Source organism: Portunus trituberculatus, chromosome 47 (assembly GCF_017591435.1).
Source record: "Portunus trituberculatus isolate SZX2019 chromosome 47, ASM1759143v1, whole genome shotgun sequence".
NCBI classification, from domain to species: domain Eukaryota; kingdom Metazoa; phylum Arthropoda; class Malacostraca; order Decapoda; family Portunidae; genus Portunus; species Portunus trituberculatus.
In genome coordinates this window covers 19987254-20007762 of record NC_059301.1, presented here as the reverse complement: position 1 = coordinate 20007762, position 20509 = coordinate 19987254, and the positions used below count along the sequence as shown (strand labels likewise).

General features: G+C 35.9%; 1 protein-coding gene and 1 long non-coding RNA gene across 3 annotated transcripts; one reads left to right on the top strand and one right to left on the bottom strand.

Moving 5' to 3' along the window:
* The first annotated feature begins 2264 nt into the window (after positions 1 to 2264).
* On the top strand, positions 2265 to 5718 carry LOC123520467. Its single transcript, XR_006679262.1, has 2 exons — positions 2265 to 2941; positions 4695 to 5718. It is a non-coding gene; the product is annotated as an uncharacterized LOC123520467 (long non-coding RNA).
* Positions 5719 to 7493: 1775 nt separating this feature from the next.
* On the bottom strand, positions 7494 to 19640 carry LOC123520466 (isatin hydrolase-like). Of its 2 annotated transcripts, none has more exons than XM_045282720.1 (6): positions 19369 to 19640; positions 10266 to 10387; positions 9847 to 9988; positions 9651 to 9715; positions 9142 to 9325; positions 7494 to 8960 (listed from the first exon to the last, which is right to left on the bottom strand). In XM_045282720.1, exons 1-6 carry the CDS (start codon positions 19536 to 19538, stop codon positions 8933 to 8935), a joined length of 711 nt encoding a protein of 236 aa, XP_045138655.1. In that variant the 5' UTR covers positions 19539 to 19640; the 3' UTR covers positions 7494 to 8932. The 2 variants fall into 2 exon arrangements, with proteins under 2 accessions (XP_045138655.1, XP_045138654.1); XM_045282719.1 differs by having other exon boundaries at positions 9147 to 9325; positions 19369 to 19637.
* Positions 19641 to 20509: the final 869 nt, after the last annotated feature.

Below are 20509 nucleotides of genomic sequence, written 5' to 3'. Positions count from 1 at the left end.
TCTGTGTGTTTTTAATAATAATCCACTGTGGAGTATTTTTCTTATATGTTAGAGGGTAGACCGGCCAACAAAAATTTGAAAAAAAAAAGGCCCACTGAGGTGCCGGTCCCTAAACAAGATGAATAGGTAAATTTCAAAGGGACTCCAAGGATGGTAAAGGAGTTTTTTTTTTTTCGAATTTAAGTCTTACGTGAAGAATGTATGTGTAGTTAATTGCATGTAGTTTTGTGTGAAGAAAGAGAGTTGCCTTTAGCGGGCAGGCTGTGACTGACCCTTGTGTTGTGAGACAAAAGGGAAACGTTCAGTGAACCAGTGCTTGTAGATCTCACTAGAAGTAATTACCGTTTCGGCAGGTGTCTACTACCGCCTCCAACTATACATAACTGTGTAACTGAGTAACTGTACGCTTATGTGTAAAGTGAGTGGTAGGAAAACAAGTTGAGTTAAGGTATGATACTTTCTCCTCTAAAGTTTCAGTTACAAAACTCTTCAGAGTGAATGAAGAGACTAATGAAAAAAAGAGTAATTAAGATCGCTCCACAGGACTACCCGTGCAAGTTTGTTACGGGCCGCCGCCAGGCTAAATGTCTGGCTTCCGTCAATCACAATCCGTTCAGCCAGGTAGTCTTGCGGGCTGAGCCACCGATGTAGGTATAGATACACCATTGGAGTACATATAATAATGTTTTTTTATTTGTTTATTTATTTATTTTTATTTATTTATTTATTTATTATTATTATTATTTTTTTTTTTTTTTTGCGCGTGTTCATTCTCTCTGAAAACAGTTTTGTAACCGAAACGTTAGAGAATAAAGTACCGTATACCTTGCCTCAACTTTTGTTTCCCTACCACTTCACTTTACATATTTGTCTTCATCTATATAATAATTTGTGCTTAACAACACACGAGAGAGAGAGAGAGAGAGAGAGAGAGAGAACAAGCATGACTATAAGACCACAAGTAAAGTATACGTACGGTACCCATGTTCATCCTAAATAGTTACAACAATGGAACGACCCTATTTGGAAGATGTCGATGCTTCATGACCCATAGCAAAGTAAAAACAAAGAAAATGCATACAGTGATAAATGCGCTTTATTTGTGTCCTTGCAACCCATCAAGATTGATCACACAACCCAATAAGAACTACTGAGCTACATTTGCTTTTAACTTCATCTTTCACCCTTACATGGTTCCCTGGTTACTTCTTCACCCAAGTTAATTTCACATAATTACGTCTTTTGTCAAGACCTCATGTTCTCTTTCCATGATACATCGGGAAATTTGAAGACAATCACATCTTCGTTATAGTAATAGCAAAACCTTAAGTCACGCAAGAGAGAGAGAGAGAGTGAGTTTATGTTGCGTGTGACACGACTCGCTGCCTGTGTATGTCATAACAGGAAGCCTTAGTTAACTAACCAATGCAATGATGGTGTCAAGTTTAGAGAACTCTTTGTACACACACAACGCTGCAACCAATACCATTTTTCGTAAGGTTTCCACAGAACACATGGACGGTCATACTGTGTGTGACACAAAGGGTACCAGGGTGACTGACCAGCAGCGGGAGTATGCTTATGTTCCGCTTGATGAGTCAGCTGGGAGCAGTTAGACACTGTCTGTGTGTGTGTGTGTGTGTGTGTGTGTCAGTGCTTCCATGAGTTGATGAAATCTTACCCTAGATTTTTGTCGATTTTACCCTAGACTCGAGTGTTTTACCCTAGATTGTCGAAGTTGCCCATTAATTGTTGATTAATACACCCTTTTCATACATAAGTTTAGATATTGGACCCCCCACCCCCAAACACACACACAGGACTACACACTACAGCCACTACTGCGGCTGCTCTCTGTGGACTCGTCATCGCAAGTGACTGACTGTGTGTGAACTGTGATCTAACCGTCCGAAGGTCCAAAACGTGTACGCGTAGTAGACGGGTGAGTGGAGACTGGGGAGAAAGTGGATGGGGTGGGGGGGTGAAAGGATGATACAAGTCACGGGGATGATTGTGTACATGAATCGAACATGAAAGAGAACCAGTCTGCCACCAGATTGGCACCATTCCAAGCACACCTATCCATAGGACGGCAGATTACCCTAAAATTACCCTAGTTTATGTATTACCCTAAACACTACCCTAAGAAGGGTCTAATTACCCTAGTTTAGGGTATTTTACCCTAAAATGGAAGCACTGGTGTATATATATATATATATATATATATATATATATATATATATATATATATATATATATATATATATATATATATATTGTTAAGTAAGGGGGTTTAAGTTACCCCCTCCCCGTTTATAAAAGCCTAGAATTGGGGTGTGGAGAGGACATTTTTTTTCCCATGTAACCTGAGTTATTTAGTTAATCATATGCAAGTTTTTTTTTATTGGTTGTATTTGGAAATGTATTACCCAATGAATAAACTTCTTGATGGGTATTGTAGTTATGATTAGTGTACAGTTATATTCTAAAGCGCGAGGAAGCGCCAGTTTGCACTGTTACAAGTGGGAAGTAGTAGGATATATTTAATTCCGCCATGTATATACCAAATTGTTTTTTGCAATGAAAAGACGTGAGATAAAGCTTGGATTTCTATGATGATGTCTGCCTCTGGGGTACCTTAAGGGATTAGATACCACTCAGAATTTTGAGTTCGGCAAATGAACCACAGAAAGGATAACCAAAGAAACCTGGCCTTGTTACCTGAGTTAGAAAGACGAAAGTTGTTTACTCTTCTTGTCCACGCTTTCTACTGGCTTAGGGCGTCGCCAAAGAAAGAGGCTGCATGCTGCCTGCATAACTCGTGAGGATATAGTAAGGCGAGGGACATAGTACGCCACCCAGGCGTTTCGACAGGAGTGTTTTCTCGCTGACAGCCTCCAGGAGAACCCTGCTGTCATGGGTCTCTGTGTGGCTCACACAGGTAAAGTGTTGCGTTTGCTCTCCCCGGCTTCCCCTGCCCTACCGTGTGTGAACAAAGAGACAGTGGGAGGATCACAATGAAGAGGGGGGCGGGGCGGTGTCATAACAGTGGTGTCAGGAGTTTGGGATATGCATGTAGGTTGTCTTGCCAGGAAACGCTAGAAGAGGCAAGACGGCGGACGAATTAGTGAGCAGCGCAGAAAAGAATGTCATAGCAACTATATAGTAAGAGGCGGATTGCTTCTCCCGGCTCGGAAGATGCGATGTCACCATATATATATATATATATATATATATATATATATATATATATATATATATATATATATATATATATATATATATATATATATATATATATATATATATATATATATATATATATATATATATATATATATATATATATATATATATATATATATATATATATATATATATATATATATATATATATATATATATATATATATATATATATATATATATATATATATATATATATATATATATATATATATATATATATATATATATATATATATATATATATATATATATATATATATATATATATATATATATATATATATATATATATATATATATATATATATATATATATATATATATATATATATATATATATATATATATATATATATATATATATATATATATATATATATATATATATATATATATATATATATATATATATATATATATATATATATATATATATATATATATATATATATATATATATATATATATATATATATATATATATATATATATATATATATATATATATATATATATATATATATATATATATATATATATATATATATATATATATATATATATATATATATATATATATATATATATATATATATATATATATATATATATATATATATATATATATATATATATATATATATATATATATATATATATATATATATATATATATATATATATATATATATATATATATATACAACAGGGTACTATGGTTAGAAAATTGTGAAATGCAGCCTTAATATATAGAATTGTAATAATCCAATCTGCTGATGACAGTTATAGAGGAGCATTGCATGCCAGGTCATGCAAATATTTCCTGATAAAAGCAATGTTTCTCATAATGTATCCTACTTTCACATCTTGGCTGATCTTGGAAAAAAAAAACTTTCTATTTGTATACTTTAACTTCTATTTTCAGGGCATTTGTATTTAATTTTTTTTTAAATAACTCATTACATTTAATTATATTATGACATTTGTGTCAATAATATTTACATTGACACTAGATGGTGCCAAAGCATAAGCATGGTGATAATATAACAGAGCTTGCATGATTGTAGAAAAGTCAAGATAATTAGGGGCCAGTTGCACAGTACAATGGCACTGCATAGTGACTGAGAGTTTTCAGTCCCCATTGGATCTGCTGTTGGAGGTGGGGGTTGTAAGGTGCTTTCACATTTCATACCTTGGTGACCTGTGGCATTACTTCTGCAATTATTTTACTGTCTTGCACATCAGTATTGGCCACACAGGTTTTCAGCATTCATGCCTCTCATCTTTGAATTGAATAAAAGATGAAAACTTAAGGAACTTCCCCATTAGTTCACTTGTATAATAATGGCTGCACAATATCTAAAACACCATTATCATTATATGCATCAGAAGTGTCTTTTCCTTGGACACTAAAATGCCATATTAAAATGTAGGCATAATTTCAGATGAATGCAAGCATGGATTGCTGAACAACACAGTAACAGAGGTACAGAGTGAGGATGAACTTACAGTGAAGAAGAGAAGGGGAAGAGGAACCATCATGAAACGAGATGGAAGGCAGCAGAAAATGGCTAAGATAGTGGCTTGAAAGGAAAGTGAAGAGCCAGTAGAAATGGAGGATGAGTCAAGAGAATGGGATGAGGAGACATCACTACTACCAATAAAAAGAAATTGGAAAAAATTGATAGGAAAAGCCAGTAAGTCTAAGGAAAAAATTGTGGAGGAGGAACTATGTAAAGATCTTGAAATGCAGGAAGAAGAGGAAGACAAGCCATTATCAGATGAACAGAGAAATAAGGAAGTCAAAAAGATGTATAAAGCCTGTATTTAAACTAGATGAAGAAAAGATAGAAATAGATGATGAGTCAGAGATAAAAGGGAAAGAGGAGGACACTACTCCACCAGTCAGAAAGAAAAGAAATGGGACAGGAGCTACTAAATCTAAGAAGGCGGAGAAAGAAGCAATGACTAATATATTCAAGGCAAATAAAGAAAGAGGAGCACCAAAAATGCAAAAGGTTGCACAAGAAGGAAATAAAACGGGTATTAAAAAGAAAAGGAAACCAGATGTGAAGACAGGAGAAGGAAGTCCAGCTGCTCCTTACAAGAGAGGCAAGAAGAAAGCTGAAACAACTCCAGCATTGATGCAAATACAGGAAGAAGATGATGTGGTGTTACCATCCTTAAATAAGAGAAAAAGAGAACCTAAATCAACCTCAAAGGAAAAAGAAGGTAAACAAGATGAAGAGGAAGATGTAAATCCTATCATGTCAAAGAAGGGTGGAAGAGATACATCAATAAAAGAAGGAAGTGGAAAAAGCAAAGTGGGAAGAGGAATGAAATCATCTGTGAAAACAGATGCTAAAGAAGAAATCTCATCTCCTCTCAGGAGGAAGAAAAAAAAAAAAAAATGAAAAGGCAACACAAACCATAAGCAAAAGAGGAAAGAAGCATGATAAGACATCAAAGGAAAATGAGGATGTGAAACTTGGGATAGATGAATCCCCAGCATCTGACATCATGACCCATGTGAAAGGGAAGGTTACTAGAACTGCAAAGACCTCAGGGAAGAAGAATGCCAAAATTAGAGTTACTAAGAAGAATGAGGAGGCCAAGATACTTACAGCTAGAGAAATACTGACAAGTAATCTGCCTGCTGAATCTGGTATATAGTCATGTGGGATTCTGGATATATCCTTAGTAAATATATGTACATTATCACTGAAAATTGAAAAAAATGTTTGCTATATAAATAATTACAAGATTTAATAAAGGAAACCGAGTGATTCTTTTCATTTTTTTTTTTTTTTTTTTTTTTTTGGTTTTGGTCTTGTTTCTGTTACTGAATTATCAAGTTTAAGCTAACAGTTTCAGGTTGATAATTTGGATTGATTATTCAGCTAGTTATGTTAAGCCTGCTATATAGAAGGATATTCAATCTTTGTTGTCTAGTTTTTATAAATTTATCACAATCTGAGAGGAACAAAGATGCTCGGTTGTGAAACTGATTTGAAGTTAATTTTTGTTCATGACATCCTTACTTTCTATTTACATTGTGAATGATGTAATGGCTCACTATATGAGCAATATATAAGTTATACTTTGCATCATTACTTAATACGTAGTTGTTTTTTCCAGAAAACTATGCAAAATAAAAATAAAATACTGTAATTAGAAATTTGTTCCTTAGAAGGTTAAGATGCAATTCCATGTTAGGGGAAGGGATTTTATTTGTTACTAAGAGTTGTAATTAGTTGTATGAAATTTAAGAGAATATATTTCAAGCTCCTTTTCCAGAATAGTATTTGCATTTTGAGCTGCTTTTTTTAACCCTATTTTTACATGAGTTCAGATTTTAATATGAAGAAAAAATAAAGGTATTTGTAAATCTGGGAAGTTTTTATCACCAGCATTTGAGAGTTGGAAAAAAGATGGTGATAATGAAGGGGAATGCTTGAAACTTTACAGCAGTATCATGAAAGGGAGAAACAAATGTGAGTAATTAAAATCTGAGTTTTTTTTTCTTATTAACATAAACTTTAGAAACATAAACTTTAGGGGGGGCTGCTGTGGTACAGTGGAACCATGCCTGCTTTGGGGTACGAGGGGTCTCCAAGCGCACAGGTTCGAATCCTGCCCATGGTCTGAGTGTAGGTTGGGCTTCCTCACTTGGGGCAACGGTTTCCTAGTGTGTGGGCTTTGAGATAGGAGGTACGCCAAAAAGTACCCCCTTTAGCCCATAAATTCCCGTGAAAAACCCACATGGTATATAAAAAAAAAAAAAAAAAAAAAAAAAAAAAAAAAAAAAGTGTTATGGAAGTATGAGGGAAAAAGAAAATCTCAATCTTCTATCTGACTTAGGAGGAAGACAGGATTTTAATGGAATATGATATGAATGCCATGGTTTAGAAAGTGAAAAATATGACTTATTGAGCCCATGCAAAATTGAAAGGCTAGGTATGAGTAATTGAAGATAACTTTGGAAGCTGATATCATTTTCCACTACAAGTTGAGAAAGGATACAAATACGTATACAAGAGTATATTAAAGAGGAGCAAGAGGATTGTGAAATTAACTGATATTCATTTGATTATTTCTTGAAGACTTTGTGAGGAGACTTTGAGGATAATTGATATCTGGCTTGCTAAATGTTGATGCACTGTAGACACATGGAAGCCAATGAATATGTAACCTGCAGCACTATATTCTAGCCCTTTAGGAGTTGATGTAATAATAAGTTATACTTTCTTGTGAGCAGCTTTGTAATTAACCTTTTCTCTTCTTTTATGCTACAACTCCATTTCCTTCAAATTCCCTGAGAGATTGGTCATGGTAGAAGGGAATGCTAATTTTGGGTGACTGCATTATATTCTCTCTCTCTCTCTCTCTTTTCTGACATCACTTCTATGCCTGCCACTCACCCTTCTGAGCTTTTGCATTACAGCTGGAGATGGTAACAGTGTTTGCCTGTCATGCACTGTTTGTTAGTGTGGGCACAGCTTTAGTTCAAAAGCATGGGTTGTGTTCCAACCTTTCTAACTTTATGAGCCTTACACTGGTTCTAGAGATTGCTTGTTCACAGAATACAGCAAATTGAAAAAAGCTGCAACTCTCAAATAGATTTTCAATGAAAAAAATACAATGCTTTGGCAAATATCTATTGATAAGAAACTAGGTAAAAATATTGATTCTTAGTGACAAGCTTTTCATCCAAGGGAGCATCATACACAACTAAATAGGTATTTAGAGAGAAATCTCTTATAGTCACTTTACACCTAATTTCTTGCCTAATTTTTAAGTAACAAGTAATAAGTATAGTCTTGGACCTGAAATAACTTAACTGAACTATATCTAGAAAAAACAGTGCAATCATATTCATCACTTTTGTACAAATGACCCACACTAACATTCATACTTGGCACAATAATTTTCATACAGCACATAAACTAATTTAATTAACCACTCAAGATAGTAATTTCATCACTCTTAAAACACTCCACCACATACCGTGAGTTACCTGTTTTCATCCTCATTCTGTGACTATCCATGACTGTTGCCTCATTTGGCTCTCCTAACACAATTTTACATTAGTATCAAACTTAATTTGATACAGGATCTGTTTTTTTTATAATTCTAGTCCTGGAAAAATTAACTGCATGCCAGGAATATATATATATATATATATATATATATATATATATATATATATATATATATATATATATATATATATATATATATATATATATATATATATATATATATACAGAAAATAAGGAATTGATATGGTTATTAAATTTTGTGTTCTGTCTGTATTAGAAATGTATAAGACATTAATCCAATAGTCAATGTGATGGTCAGGAATTTTTTAAGTTAATGGTAAAGCAACAATAATAATATAAAAGTCTTTCAGAAAAAAGACCATGGATATCAAACTAACATTCTCCTGCTTGAAATAATGCATATCTGGTTACTTTGTAATGATTTCTGATATATCACACTATTAGTCAAGTCAAATAATGAGACAATAATCAGAATAGTCTAAGCACAGCGGCAATTAAAGGTAGTATGATGTAGTGGAGAGGCTGGCAGGAGAGTATTGCTGCATTTAGCTCTGAAGGGATCCTGGCCAGAATGCGAGTGGGACCACCACTACCTCCAGTAAGTTTGATTGGCATCACTATCACCTCAAACCCTCTTGTGGGAAGCTCCTGTAAACAGAAAAAACAATATTGCTGTATTACAGCATACTAGTGCATGTGTCAAGGTGGCTACTTGAAAGAAAAGTTAGTACTCACTGGAAAAACTTGATAATTTATTTCTACAGTTCTGAAACACTACTGTAAAAATCTAGATAGAGATTAAATTCTTTTAAACAGTTGTAACTATTACCTCACCTCCAGTTTGGCAACATTCTCAAGACTATAAATATTAGCCTTGGAAAGTTCAACGTGAGTTTCATATGTTGTAGATGGGCCATGGTCAAGTGAAGCTGTATCAATGCCTACACCAAACACCCGCTTTCCAGAGGCTTGCTCATATCCTGTCAGCAGCTGTGCAGCACTGGGGTTGATGCCTAGGAATAGGAGCAAAATACAACATGAAATTCTTTACATGCTGTAAGAGATTAAAGACTACTGAATACAAAAGAAAAGAGAGAAAAAAATAAACATAAAAAAGGAGGAAGTAATTTTAAGGAATAAAACAAAAAATGAAAGTTACTTAGGACTATGATTATAAACTAATATGTAGATGGATTATGAAGCTATAAGGTATAAGTGGTGTGTTTATTGCTTGATCAGCAAGCTTGACTTGCTCATTAGTTCAGCTCTGTGGTCTCAAGCTCCTTATTCATGAATGTTAAATATACAGTCATTGACAGAAAAATAGTGTTTGCTTACCTGGGAAGACCAGTTTAGTTGTATCATTATTTGTGATGCCAAAATATTCAGTTTTGTTCCCATATCTGAAAAAATGTTAAGGAAATCCTTATTATGCACATATTTATAAAAATGTTCACTCAGAAATTTTCATTATTAAAGGTATATATTAGAGAGAGAGAGAGAGAGAGAGAGAGAGAGAGAGAGAGAGAGATACCTGCTGCCCCAGCCTGTGAGCACAAACACCACTGCTTTGTCTGGTATAGGACCATGATTATTCATCCAAGTCATGAGGTCACTGGCAGTTAGCTCAGCAGTAGGGTCCTTCTTCACCTTGTCTCGGATGTCCACTACAACTCCTGTCACAAGGATAAACTTTAGTAGCTATCAAAAGAACTATTTCACTAACTAGCATCTCACCTGACTGGCATTGCAAGTGAACTTAATATTCATTGTCCATATGAGTGAAGAGCAGCAACAATGAGGCTATATGGGGAAGATTAGGTAAAGGGAACTTGTCTTCAGTAAGATTCCTGCATTATTGCTTAGGTTGGTTTAACAAAATCCTTTAGAATAAAAAGGTGCATTCATGTAATCATTACTTGACTTCCCTGAACTATTCACCTTATAACTCACCCTGACAGATAAGGTGCTCCAGTGGGATGTCACCCACTGACCATTTGTTGTATGCAAAATGTAATGGGGCATCAATATGGGTTCCTAAGTGTTCAGGAGTGCAAAATCTATTTGATTCATACCTGTGGACAAAAAAAAAAAATAAATAAAATATTGCATTCGTACTTCTTCATAGATCAGCCTGTTGTGGGGCTTAGATGTCAGTAGTTGTAGTGCACAATCACAAAATTGGAATAAAAAAAGGCCCACTTGAATCTTAGTACTGGTTTGGTTCTGGGACAATGTGTCTCTGCCACTACTACTACTACTACTACTACTACTACTACTACTACTACTACTACTGCTGCTGCTGCTACTACTTCTACTATTACTACTACCACTGTTACGAAGTTACAACAACAACTACTACTACTACTACTACTACTACTACTGCTACTACTACTACAACTACTAATACTACCACTGTTGCTAAGTTATAACAACAAAAACAACATCAACTACTACTACTAATACTTTAGTCTGTTCACATAAGTCTGAGCCGTGAAGCCGAGCCTCATTTGAAAGGAGGCCGCTGATTGGCTGGCCCCCTCTCTCACTCAACTTGTGTTGAAAGGCTGTGTCATGAATGCTTTGTGGTACATGCTTTTGTTTTATTTGTTATATCTCATCTTATACACATAACAGACAATTTCTGTTGGTACCGTTACACTCAACAGTAAATGCAGAAGCTTTGATACTCGAGGAAAAACAATTAATAAGCAACTATAAAGAAGTTTTAGCGAGTTGAAGTGGAAAACTTTTCGCGACATTTATAACACGGTTTACTTATCATTATATCCTTTGGATATGTTTAAAGGAATGTTGTTATAAATGATTGCATTTCATAAAAGAATGTCTCCTGAACGGTATGCAACTTCCAAATTATAGTTAAAAGATAATGTAAGCGAATTACATAATTATTTATGAGACGGTGTCACTCGCGAGGAAGGGTGCGGAGTGGTCGCGGTGGGAGCGTAATCCAGATAACTGGATCAAGATGAACCAGCAGTGTCTTCCCTGGCGGTACTCCTCCACAGAGAACGGCTTGGCTCACTTAATTAATTACCACATCCTGGCAATTAGCAAAGGCGAGTCTGCTTCTGTCTGGCTCTGAATCACCACATTAACAAAGAATCTTTATAGGAGAAGGATTGGGATCAGCACAAACGTGATGATTAGCGTCGTGTTTACTCATCCTCACAAATCGTGCTTATCATTATGCTCAGCACCCAGAAAAGTGAAGGACAGTCCCATGGTAGATTTAACTTTACGAATTAAGATGGCCGACCTTCAAGGAGCCAGAATCTGTCACGTTAAACTCTTCAGTACCATGAGGTGTTTTCGCATTTATTCTGCTTACTATTTGGCTATCTTATACAGCTTCAGAAACTTGCGTGGGTATTAAGATAGTGAAGACTGCGGCCATTAATCTTCTGACCTCCATAGACCCTTTCTAATGTTAATAAAATCGTCTAATCATACCTAAAACTCAAGGTAAAAATGCGTCCTAGTACTGAAGAGGTGAGGAATCATCGGCCCTGTAAGGCGGTTCTTGGTGGCCTGAGTGACTGAACGAAAGAGAGAGATTTGAACACATGAAGAGTGAATCGCACAGCATCCCAGCTGATGTGTGTCCTTACCGGAACACTAAGTGGCAGGCAAACAATGATTAATGAAGTCGTGTCTAGTGAAGCAGGAGTCTTTCACCATGCATGCCGCAAAGTACATCGTGTTTGTGTCTCGAAAGGGACACACACACACACACGTGCTCAACTCGCCGCTCGAGCACTATTTCAGCGTCATTATAAACAGACGTAGTTCGGTGTTTCCTGCACCGTTATAGTTATACCTTATCCTATGCTTATTGGTAATGTTAGTGCTTTACCCCTTTGTGCATTTTATGTACATCTATATACAACCTCCACTCAGCTTGTGGAACAACCGACTCATTCGTCTGTGGGACACATTTCCCACACGAGGCAAGTTCCAGTGACTTTTACAAACACCATATGGATACGATGAAGAAAAAAGAATGTCAACAAACCCGGCAACAGCAGTGCTTCGCCTCACCTGTGCCTTCCTCAAGAAGACTACGAGTATAACAACTGCAACGCTTGTGAGAATCTGACAGGCATCTCTCCAGGGCTCATAGGATCATACAAGATCGTCGCAGCCCGTTACAACAACTCTTCAACGCTGACTGGTAAGTGTCATGACTTATTAGTTCTTTCCTTGGGCAGTAAATACAACTTCATATGAATTCTATTGGGATAATAAGAAACAGAGTAAAGTGGAGACAAAACTACTAATTTTGAGATACTGACAACTTATTTAAGTGTCAAATATGATGCCTATTATTTCGAGATGGTGGGGAATTACAACAAGAGGGAAATATGGGATACATGCCCCATACAGTACTGTAGTCCCGCAATTTCATCACATAGCTCTATGTTGACAAGGAAATAGAATGCTATAAAATCGGTAAATATGCAGAATAGGGCGTCCTTCAGAATCGACCTAAAAGTTGGTCCTACATATTATACTAACTGTTCTTGACACATGGGTGAAGGTTTTATTGAGCGGTGTTATGGTAGGTTAGATTACATAATGATAGGTTAGGTTAAATAAGTTAGGTTAGGTTAGATTACATAAGGAAAGGTTAGGTTAGGTCAGATTACAGAAGGAAAGGTTAGGTCAGGTTAGGTTTGGTTAAATAAAGTTAGGTTAGATAACATAAGGATAGGTTAGGTTCAGTTTGGTTTGGTTCAATAAAGTTAGATTGGGGTAGAATAGGTTAGGTTTGGTTAAATAAAGTTAGGTTTGGTTAGGTTACATAAGGATAGGTTAGGGTTGGTTTGGTTAAATAAAGTTAGGTTATGTTAGATTAGGTTAGGTTTGGTTAGATAATGTTAGGTTAGGTTAGATTACATAAGGATGTTAGATTAGGTTAGGTTTGGTTAAATACAGTTACGTTAGGTTTGATTTGGGTAAATATGCAGAATAGGTCCAAACCTAAATCTTATTGTCTGTTTTTATTCCCTAGAGTCAACATGGAGAATGGTCATCACTGGCTTCAGTTGCGAAATATGCGGAGGATGGAGGAGAGGGTTAGAGTGAGGCTGAGAAGAAGAGTCATTCAGGATGGCAGCAATCCATTTGAAGACCTCGTTGAGGAAGAATTCCTTGTACGATTCAGACTGAGCAAGGAGTGTGCACTGAATCTGTTGGATCCGATCAGTAATTGGGAATCATGTACTTTTTCCCCATCCAATCTCACACATGCCACACTACCATTATACCAGGTATTCAAAAGCATTCCCTCTAAACTATACATGTACAAAGTGTTTCCAAAAATATTCAAATATGTGTACATGCAAAGTTTTGTGCTATTTTTTTTTTTATGAGCAGTATTACTCAGAAAAGTGTACAAACGCTTCATTATGAAAATATACTAGTAGCATTAGTTTTGACAAATGACTACACCAAGTAAAAGCAGTTTTCTCAAAAGTAGAATCATGTCTTCCATCACCATATTAATCATATTTTACTGCTATAGGACAAGAAAAAAAAAATAAAAAATTATATATATATATATATATATATATATATATATATATATATATATATATATATATATATATATATATATATATATACACTGTAGTTCGAGTGTGTGTGTGTGTGTCTCTATTAAAACTTCTGTGGTTAACTGTATAGTAATTTATTAAACAATGTAAACAAATATACATATTGTGAAGAAAATAGGTTTCAATGGCCTTTCCCTCTGTGGTACATTCATAAATCAGATGAATATATGTCTTATTTGGGAAAAAAAAAAATCTTTCATGATCATATCACTAATGAAGCAAAGATTATCTGAAAATGTTTGAAAAAATCTACATATATACTGATACTAACACAAACTAAGCACTAGAATACTTGGAATTAATTCTATCATAGATCACAGTCTTGTATCACTTGAATAGTACATATACAATTGCAAAAAACACTGATACTATAACAAACTAGGCACTAGAATACTTGGAATTAATTCTATCATAGATCACAGTCTTGTATCATTTGAATACATATACTATTGCAAAAAACATACTGATACTATCACAAACTAGGCACTACAATACTGGGAATTAATTCTATCATAGATCACAGTCTTGTATCACATGAGTAGGTACATATACTATTGCAAAAAAAACATACTGATACTATCACAAACTACTGGGAATTAAGTTATTGAACCAAACAGGGTAAGTAAAGAAATTTTGGACCTTGAGCTTGAGCAACATAACTAAATATACTTATGATTGATCCTTCCTAAAATTGTCCATGAAATCGACAAGTGAAGCTGCCACTGCCCGCACATCTTCAAGTGTGTCTCCAGCTCGTGCATACAAGGAGGTCATCATTTGCATTTTTTGCCTTAAATATTCCCCTTACAATTTTTTCAGTTTCTAAGTTTTGTTTGTGTATTTGCATTACAATATCATGTTCCTCCTTTTGAAACTTCAATACCATTGTATACGCCTCTCTGCTACCAGTACTGTCTTCCATTTGCCTTTTCCTTAATTGAAACTTTTTTGCCTTTTCCTTTAGCAGTGGAAGATTTTATTGGAGGAATTTCACTAGGAAAAGTTGCTGGTATAGTCTGACCGAGCTTAATTTACGGCTATGGGGGGGCGAGGGGAACTCTACAGTGCTGCCATGTTTCCAAAAAATGCGATGTGAAATGGAAGTTATTGGTGTACAAGGCATCGCAAATACCATCAATTCAGATGTATAAAATTTCGACTTGTGTATATAGATGGCTGAATCAACAGTAACCATCATATGCATAAAAAACTATATAGTACCATACAAACATGGCATACATATTCAACAGTGTTGCTGATATCAACTGTAGTAACTTATAATGGTACTTAGCGTATGTTTAGGGTGTGTAATAATATCAGCGTTACAGATATAAGATAATGAGCATGGAAAAAAGAAATAATCTATTATCCAAAGTAAAAAAAAAAAATAGTAGAAGTCTTGTGAGTGGCGGCAATACTGATGAACCCAGCCTGGCCAGGCCGAATAGCCTCACCTTGTAGTACCAGATGTTGCTATAATTATAAGATAAAATGCTCACATTTACTGGCTTTTACAGTAATTTCAAGGGTGAGGCATAATCGCATTCATAATTCGTAAGCCAAGCTAATGTGTAGTTTCTATTTTTACAAAATAGTAGGTATATGCCAATACCTAAGTGAAAAAAAAAAGCATTTTTCACTTGTGAGCGGCAACTCTTCCACACCCAGCTGGTGGCCTTGACACATTGTGGTGGCGACGTGACTGACCTCGTGCCACTCACTTATATATATATATATATATATATATATATATATATATATATATGACTCTCTGCTTACCTTTGATTCTTTATATATATAGAGAGAGAGAGAGAGAGAGAGAGAGAGAGAGAGAGAGAGAGAGAGAGAGAGAGAGAGAGAGAGAGAGAGAGAGAGAGAGAGAGATTAACAGAACAGTAGTGAAAACGTGGCAACACTGTACAGAGACGCTTGCCCCCCCATAGCCGTAAATTAAGGCTGGTCAGACTATAGTGATGCTAAACCAGAAATGGAAGGAAGAGGAGTACAGTATGAGGATAGAGTTGCAGGTGAAGCAAGAGCAGTTGTCAAAAGGGGTGTACAATTGTTGGAGGAGCTGTGCGTTGACACCACATTTCCGCGAATCTCCACAGAGGTTACAGGAAAGGGTGTAATGTCGATGGCAGGACTGTACTGCAAAGTTGTTGTTCCTAATGAGGTAGAAGCAAGAGGTGCACTAACACTTCCTCCCGTAGGCATCACAGGATCTGGCTTTGCCATTGGACTTGGAGGATCACCTCCTGTTTTCAACAAGTTTTTCTTTTCATCGCTTGCAAACTTCTTGGCCCTGAAATTATTTCACATCATTAGGCATAAACAAGTTACATATTCTCATAGGATTAGCATGCACTGTTGGCAATAGCCTCATTCTTTATTCACCTCATTTTACCACTTATGAACCTGAGCTAACCAAACCAAACTGTGTGTGTGCATGTACTTGGAGTGTTACAATGCTCACCATGTTGTAATTTCATACAGTTGTCTCATTTATTTTTCTGCACTGCACAGTACAGGAAAGATAGTATACCATAATTTCATACTGATACAGTATCATCTATAAAATCTACATAGACAAAAATAAAAGAAATATTGTAAATGCTGTTGTTGTTGTGAAGAAAGGCAAGAACAAATAAATTTTAAGATAAAACAATACAATAACACTTCCCCTCTAATAATTAAAGGAACCATGAAAGAGTATAGAGAAACTCGTGGTCAGCATGTCTGTGATGTTTTCAAGTGAGGAACGGCTTTCATGAGGTTTAGTCATCTTTGGATAGGATAGGATAGGATTGATTAGGTTAGGTTAGGTTTAGGTTAGATTAAGTTAGATATATAAATCAGACAAATCTAAATAAACCTAAGCAAACCTAAACGAATTCAATCTAATGTAACCTAACCTAAAGTAACCTAACCAAACCTAACCTAATTGTACCTAACCAAATCTATCCTGCCCTATACAGCTTTTGTGAGGTGAGGTTAGGTTAGGTTAAATTATACTACGTAATACTCACAGACCAACCTAACCAAACTTAATCAAGCCTAACCTAATTCAATGTAATATAACCTAAATAAACCTAATCTCACAGAAACTGTCTCCCCTCAAAACATCACAGACCTGTTGTATAGTAATAAGTTACTCTTAATGTTTTATGAAGGTATTCATTAATAAACTACAATGAGAACCATTACTATATGTACCAAATACTCACACAGAAATTTCCTATACGTATATAATAACTAACAGTAACAATAATGTAACCTGATAACACTGCCATTTCACTGATTTTGCATCTCAAACAACTTCCTAATAGTAGGGTAAAGTAAGTTTGCTAATCACCAAACAACGTTTTAAAACCAGTATACTAACCTTCATCTCATGTTCTCTCATATCTTCTTCGCCTGCTTCACTGTTCTCTGTGGCCCCAGACCACTAGCAGCAAGGGACTTCGCGACTTTCTCCCATGTGCGAGCCTTCAGCGGTATACTTCGGGCGTCAGTGGCTCTGCTGAGGAGAACAGCTGTTTTCGCGAATCAGGTCCACGAGAAGCAACCTCTCCTCTTCTCCCATGTATTGCAAGCGTTCACTTCGCTGCATTTTCACATAAGAGTGACAAGACCAGCACCTGAGATTCAACTGCAGCCGCGTGGCGCGGGTTGGAAATTGTTCGATTTGTCACTGGGACTACGCTGTGTAACATGTTCGCCTAATATTAAAAAAAAAACTTACTATTTTATGTGTACATGGTATTATATAACTTATTTTATGCGAATATATCTGTTTTCATACAATATGTTTTGTAAAATCTCAGTAATAAACAATATAAAAGGGTTGAATTGACGTATGCGAACACAACCAAACTTTCAGAACTGCCACTCTATGCACATACATAAACAAAGCGAACACACCACTTCTCCAGGGCTGCCAACTGCGAAAGTAGGGGAGCGGGTGGGAGAGTGACTGTTTAACGCTAAGGCAAATTTGACCTCACTCACGTTAGGGTTAGTGAGAGTGCGAGGGTTGAGAAGTCATTTGAGTGTTATATTAAACTGTGGGCGTTAGTCCCTTTTTTTTGTTACATTGGTGATGGTAACGGTGTGTGTGTGTGTGTGTGTGTGTGTGTGTGTGTGTGTGTGTGGAGTTCATAATGCCCAATCTATACAAAAATAATACCTCACCATATAAATGTAGCACCATCCATATGACAACACAGTGCACCCAGTTGATGCAAGATTGGCTTTAAACACGAATGAGGGATTTAAAAAAGGTGTTCTATATCAAAATACAAAATCGCTTTTACAAGGATCTAAGGATGTCTCCTAAAGTCCCACATTAAATTTACCTTTCAAAACTGGGCTTGTTCCCAAGAAAATGTTTGGCACGCGTCTGTCGGACTTCCAAGGTCAGTGCATTCCTTCCCCTCGCCTCTCTCTCTCTCTCTCTCTCTCTCTCTCTCTATATATATATATATATATATATATATATATATATATATATATATATATATATATATATATATATATATATATATAGGTGTTTCATTGGCTGATAAGAATTTAAAAGTCGCAAGACAACAAGCAGAGAGAAAGGGTGAAGTGACAGTGATCTCAATTTAAATGGAGAAGCCGAGGTGAAGGAGGATGTAGTAAAACTTAAGTGGCACTGGAGGAGCTAAGGGAATAGTAGGTTATAAGGGTGAATGTATAGGTGGAAGTGATCAGATGGAGAAATTTAAACACTAATGATAATAATAATGACAATAATAATGGCTAATTATAAAAAAAACAATAAATATAAATAATAATAATCATAATAATAATAATAATAATAATAATAATAATAATAATAATAATAATAATAATAATAATAATAATAATAATAATAATAATAATAATAATAATAATAATAATAGTAGTAGTAGTAGTAGCAAAATTAACAATAAATCGGACTGGTATTATTGTTATTATCATCATCATCATCATCAGCCATTGCATATATCCTTCCCTTAATACGTATTTAGTTGATTGCATCGTGACTTACAGACGATCGAGGCGTCATTTTGAGCAGATGAGTCATGAACCTCAAGGTTAGTACCGAGTGGGAAACGCGCATCAGGATAAATTTGGTTCATGTTTACGTCTTCGTGACAAGTGGACGACATAGGCTACAAATAGCAAGCTCAAGACAGTTTATTCCTTAACATGAAGAGGTTGTTCATGATCACTAAATCTAAAGGAAAAATCAGTGACATATTAAAATAGATACTTCTTTGCTTAGGTCTACTTAGGACCACCGTGTGACGTCTGAAGTGTAACTTGAAGAATTAGACTTTAAAGAGTATCGATAGTTCTTCTAAGAGAAGTAATAAGGTAAGTATACCTTTCTCCCGCAAGAAACTCACCAAATGCCGTCCTTATAGCCACTCCTTTGACGTTCCCATTTAAAGGGTTCGTCTGTCACCCAGTGCATGCTGTTCTCGTTCACCTCATGTCCTAAGTCTATGTCCTGGAATCTCGAACATGAGGCCGTGCCCACCGATAACACCAACAACAAGGTCACCGAGCTCTGCATCACACCACACAGTCACAGAGAATACTATGGCAGCCAGGCAGCACGACAAGCTCACACAGGTGTTGGCGGCTCACTACAGGCATTCACTTTTACTAACTAGGCAGGTTGCCAGTTAGTGCTGGTCAACTCCCCACATTATGAACTTGATGCCTCCCGCTCCTGCTTTACAAACTATCCCCGAAGTAACCACACATACTGGTGAATATAGATATGCGCATCACGTTCATAGAGACAACGTTGATAGATAATGCCACAGTGATGAGGAGCGCCGGCAATGCTAAATGAAACCTGTCTTCATGAACCGCTGCCAAGAATTAATCAGTGCTTGTTGGAAAGACACACACACACACACACACACTAAAAGCCTGGAGTGAATAGGCTGTGTGTGTATGTGTGTGTAATAATGACAGCAAAGGAATCTATAAACTGGAAACGTTTCGTTATTTAAATGCCCTTGGAAACTATAGGCTCATGTGGTTTCTAGGTATTATTACAGGATAGTGAGGGCGATGTGCGGTCCTTTGACAGGTTTACTGAGCACCGGTGTCACATGCCAAAGTGTGGCCCGTGACAGTGTTCAGTTGTGTCTTCTGCGCATGCGCGGCCCGGGAGCGAACGACAGACACTATTATTATGTCATGCCTATAGCTATGACAGAATGTGACAAGTGATATTGTGTGAATTTAAACAATTCTATTTTTTTTTTTTAATATTACAGTAGCCATTGGCTTTCAGCATGTATCGGTGGAAAGACTAGTACCTCACTATGGTAGAAAAAGAACCAAAGAGCAGAAATATCACTATTTGTTTGATATGGGTGGCCTAAAATATGCTGTGACTGAAAACAGTGTTAATATAGCTCATTTTTCAATGATACACTAAACACGGGCCTTGAAATGTTTGTCATACCTTCTCCAGAATCCCGTTGGATGTTTCCAAAGGTGGCCCTTTGTTATCCTATTATTTATGTT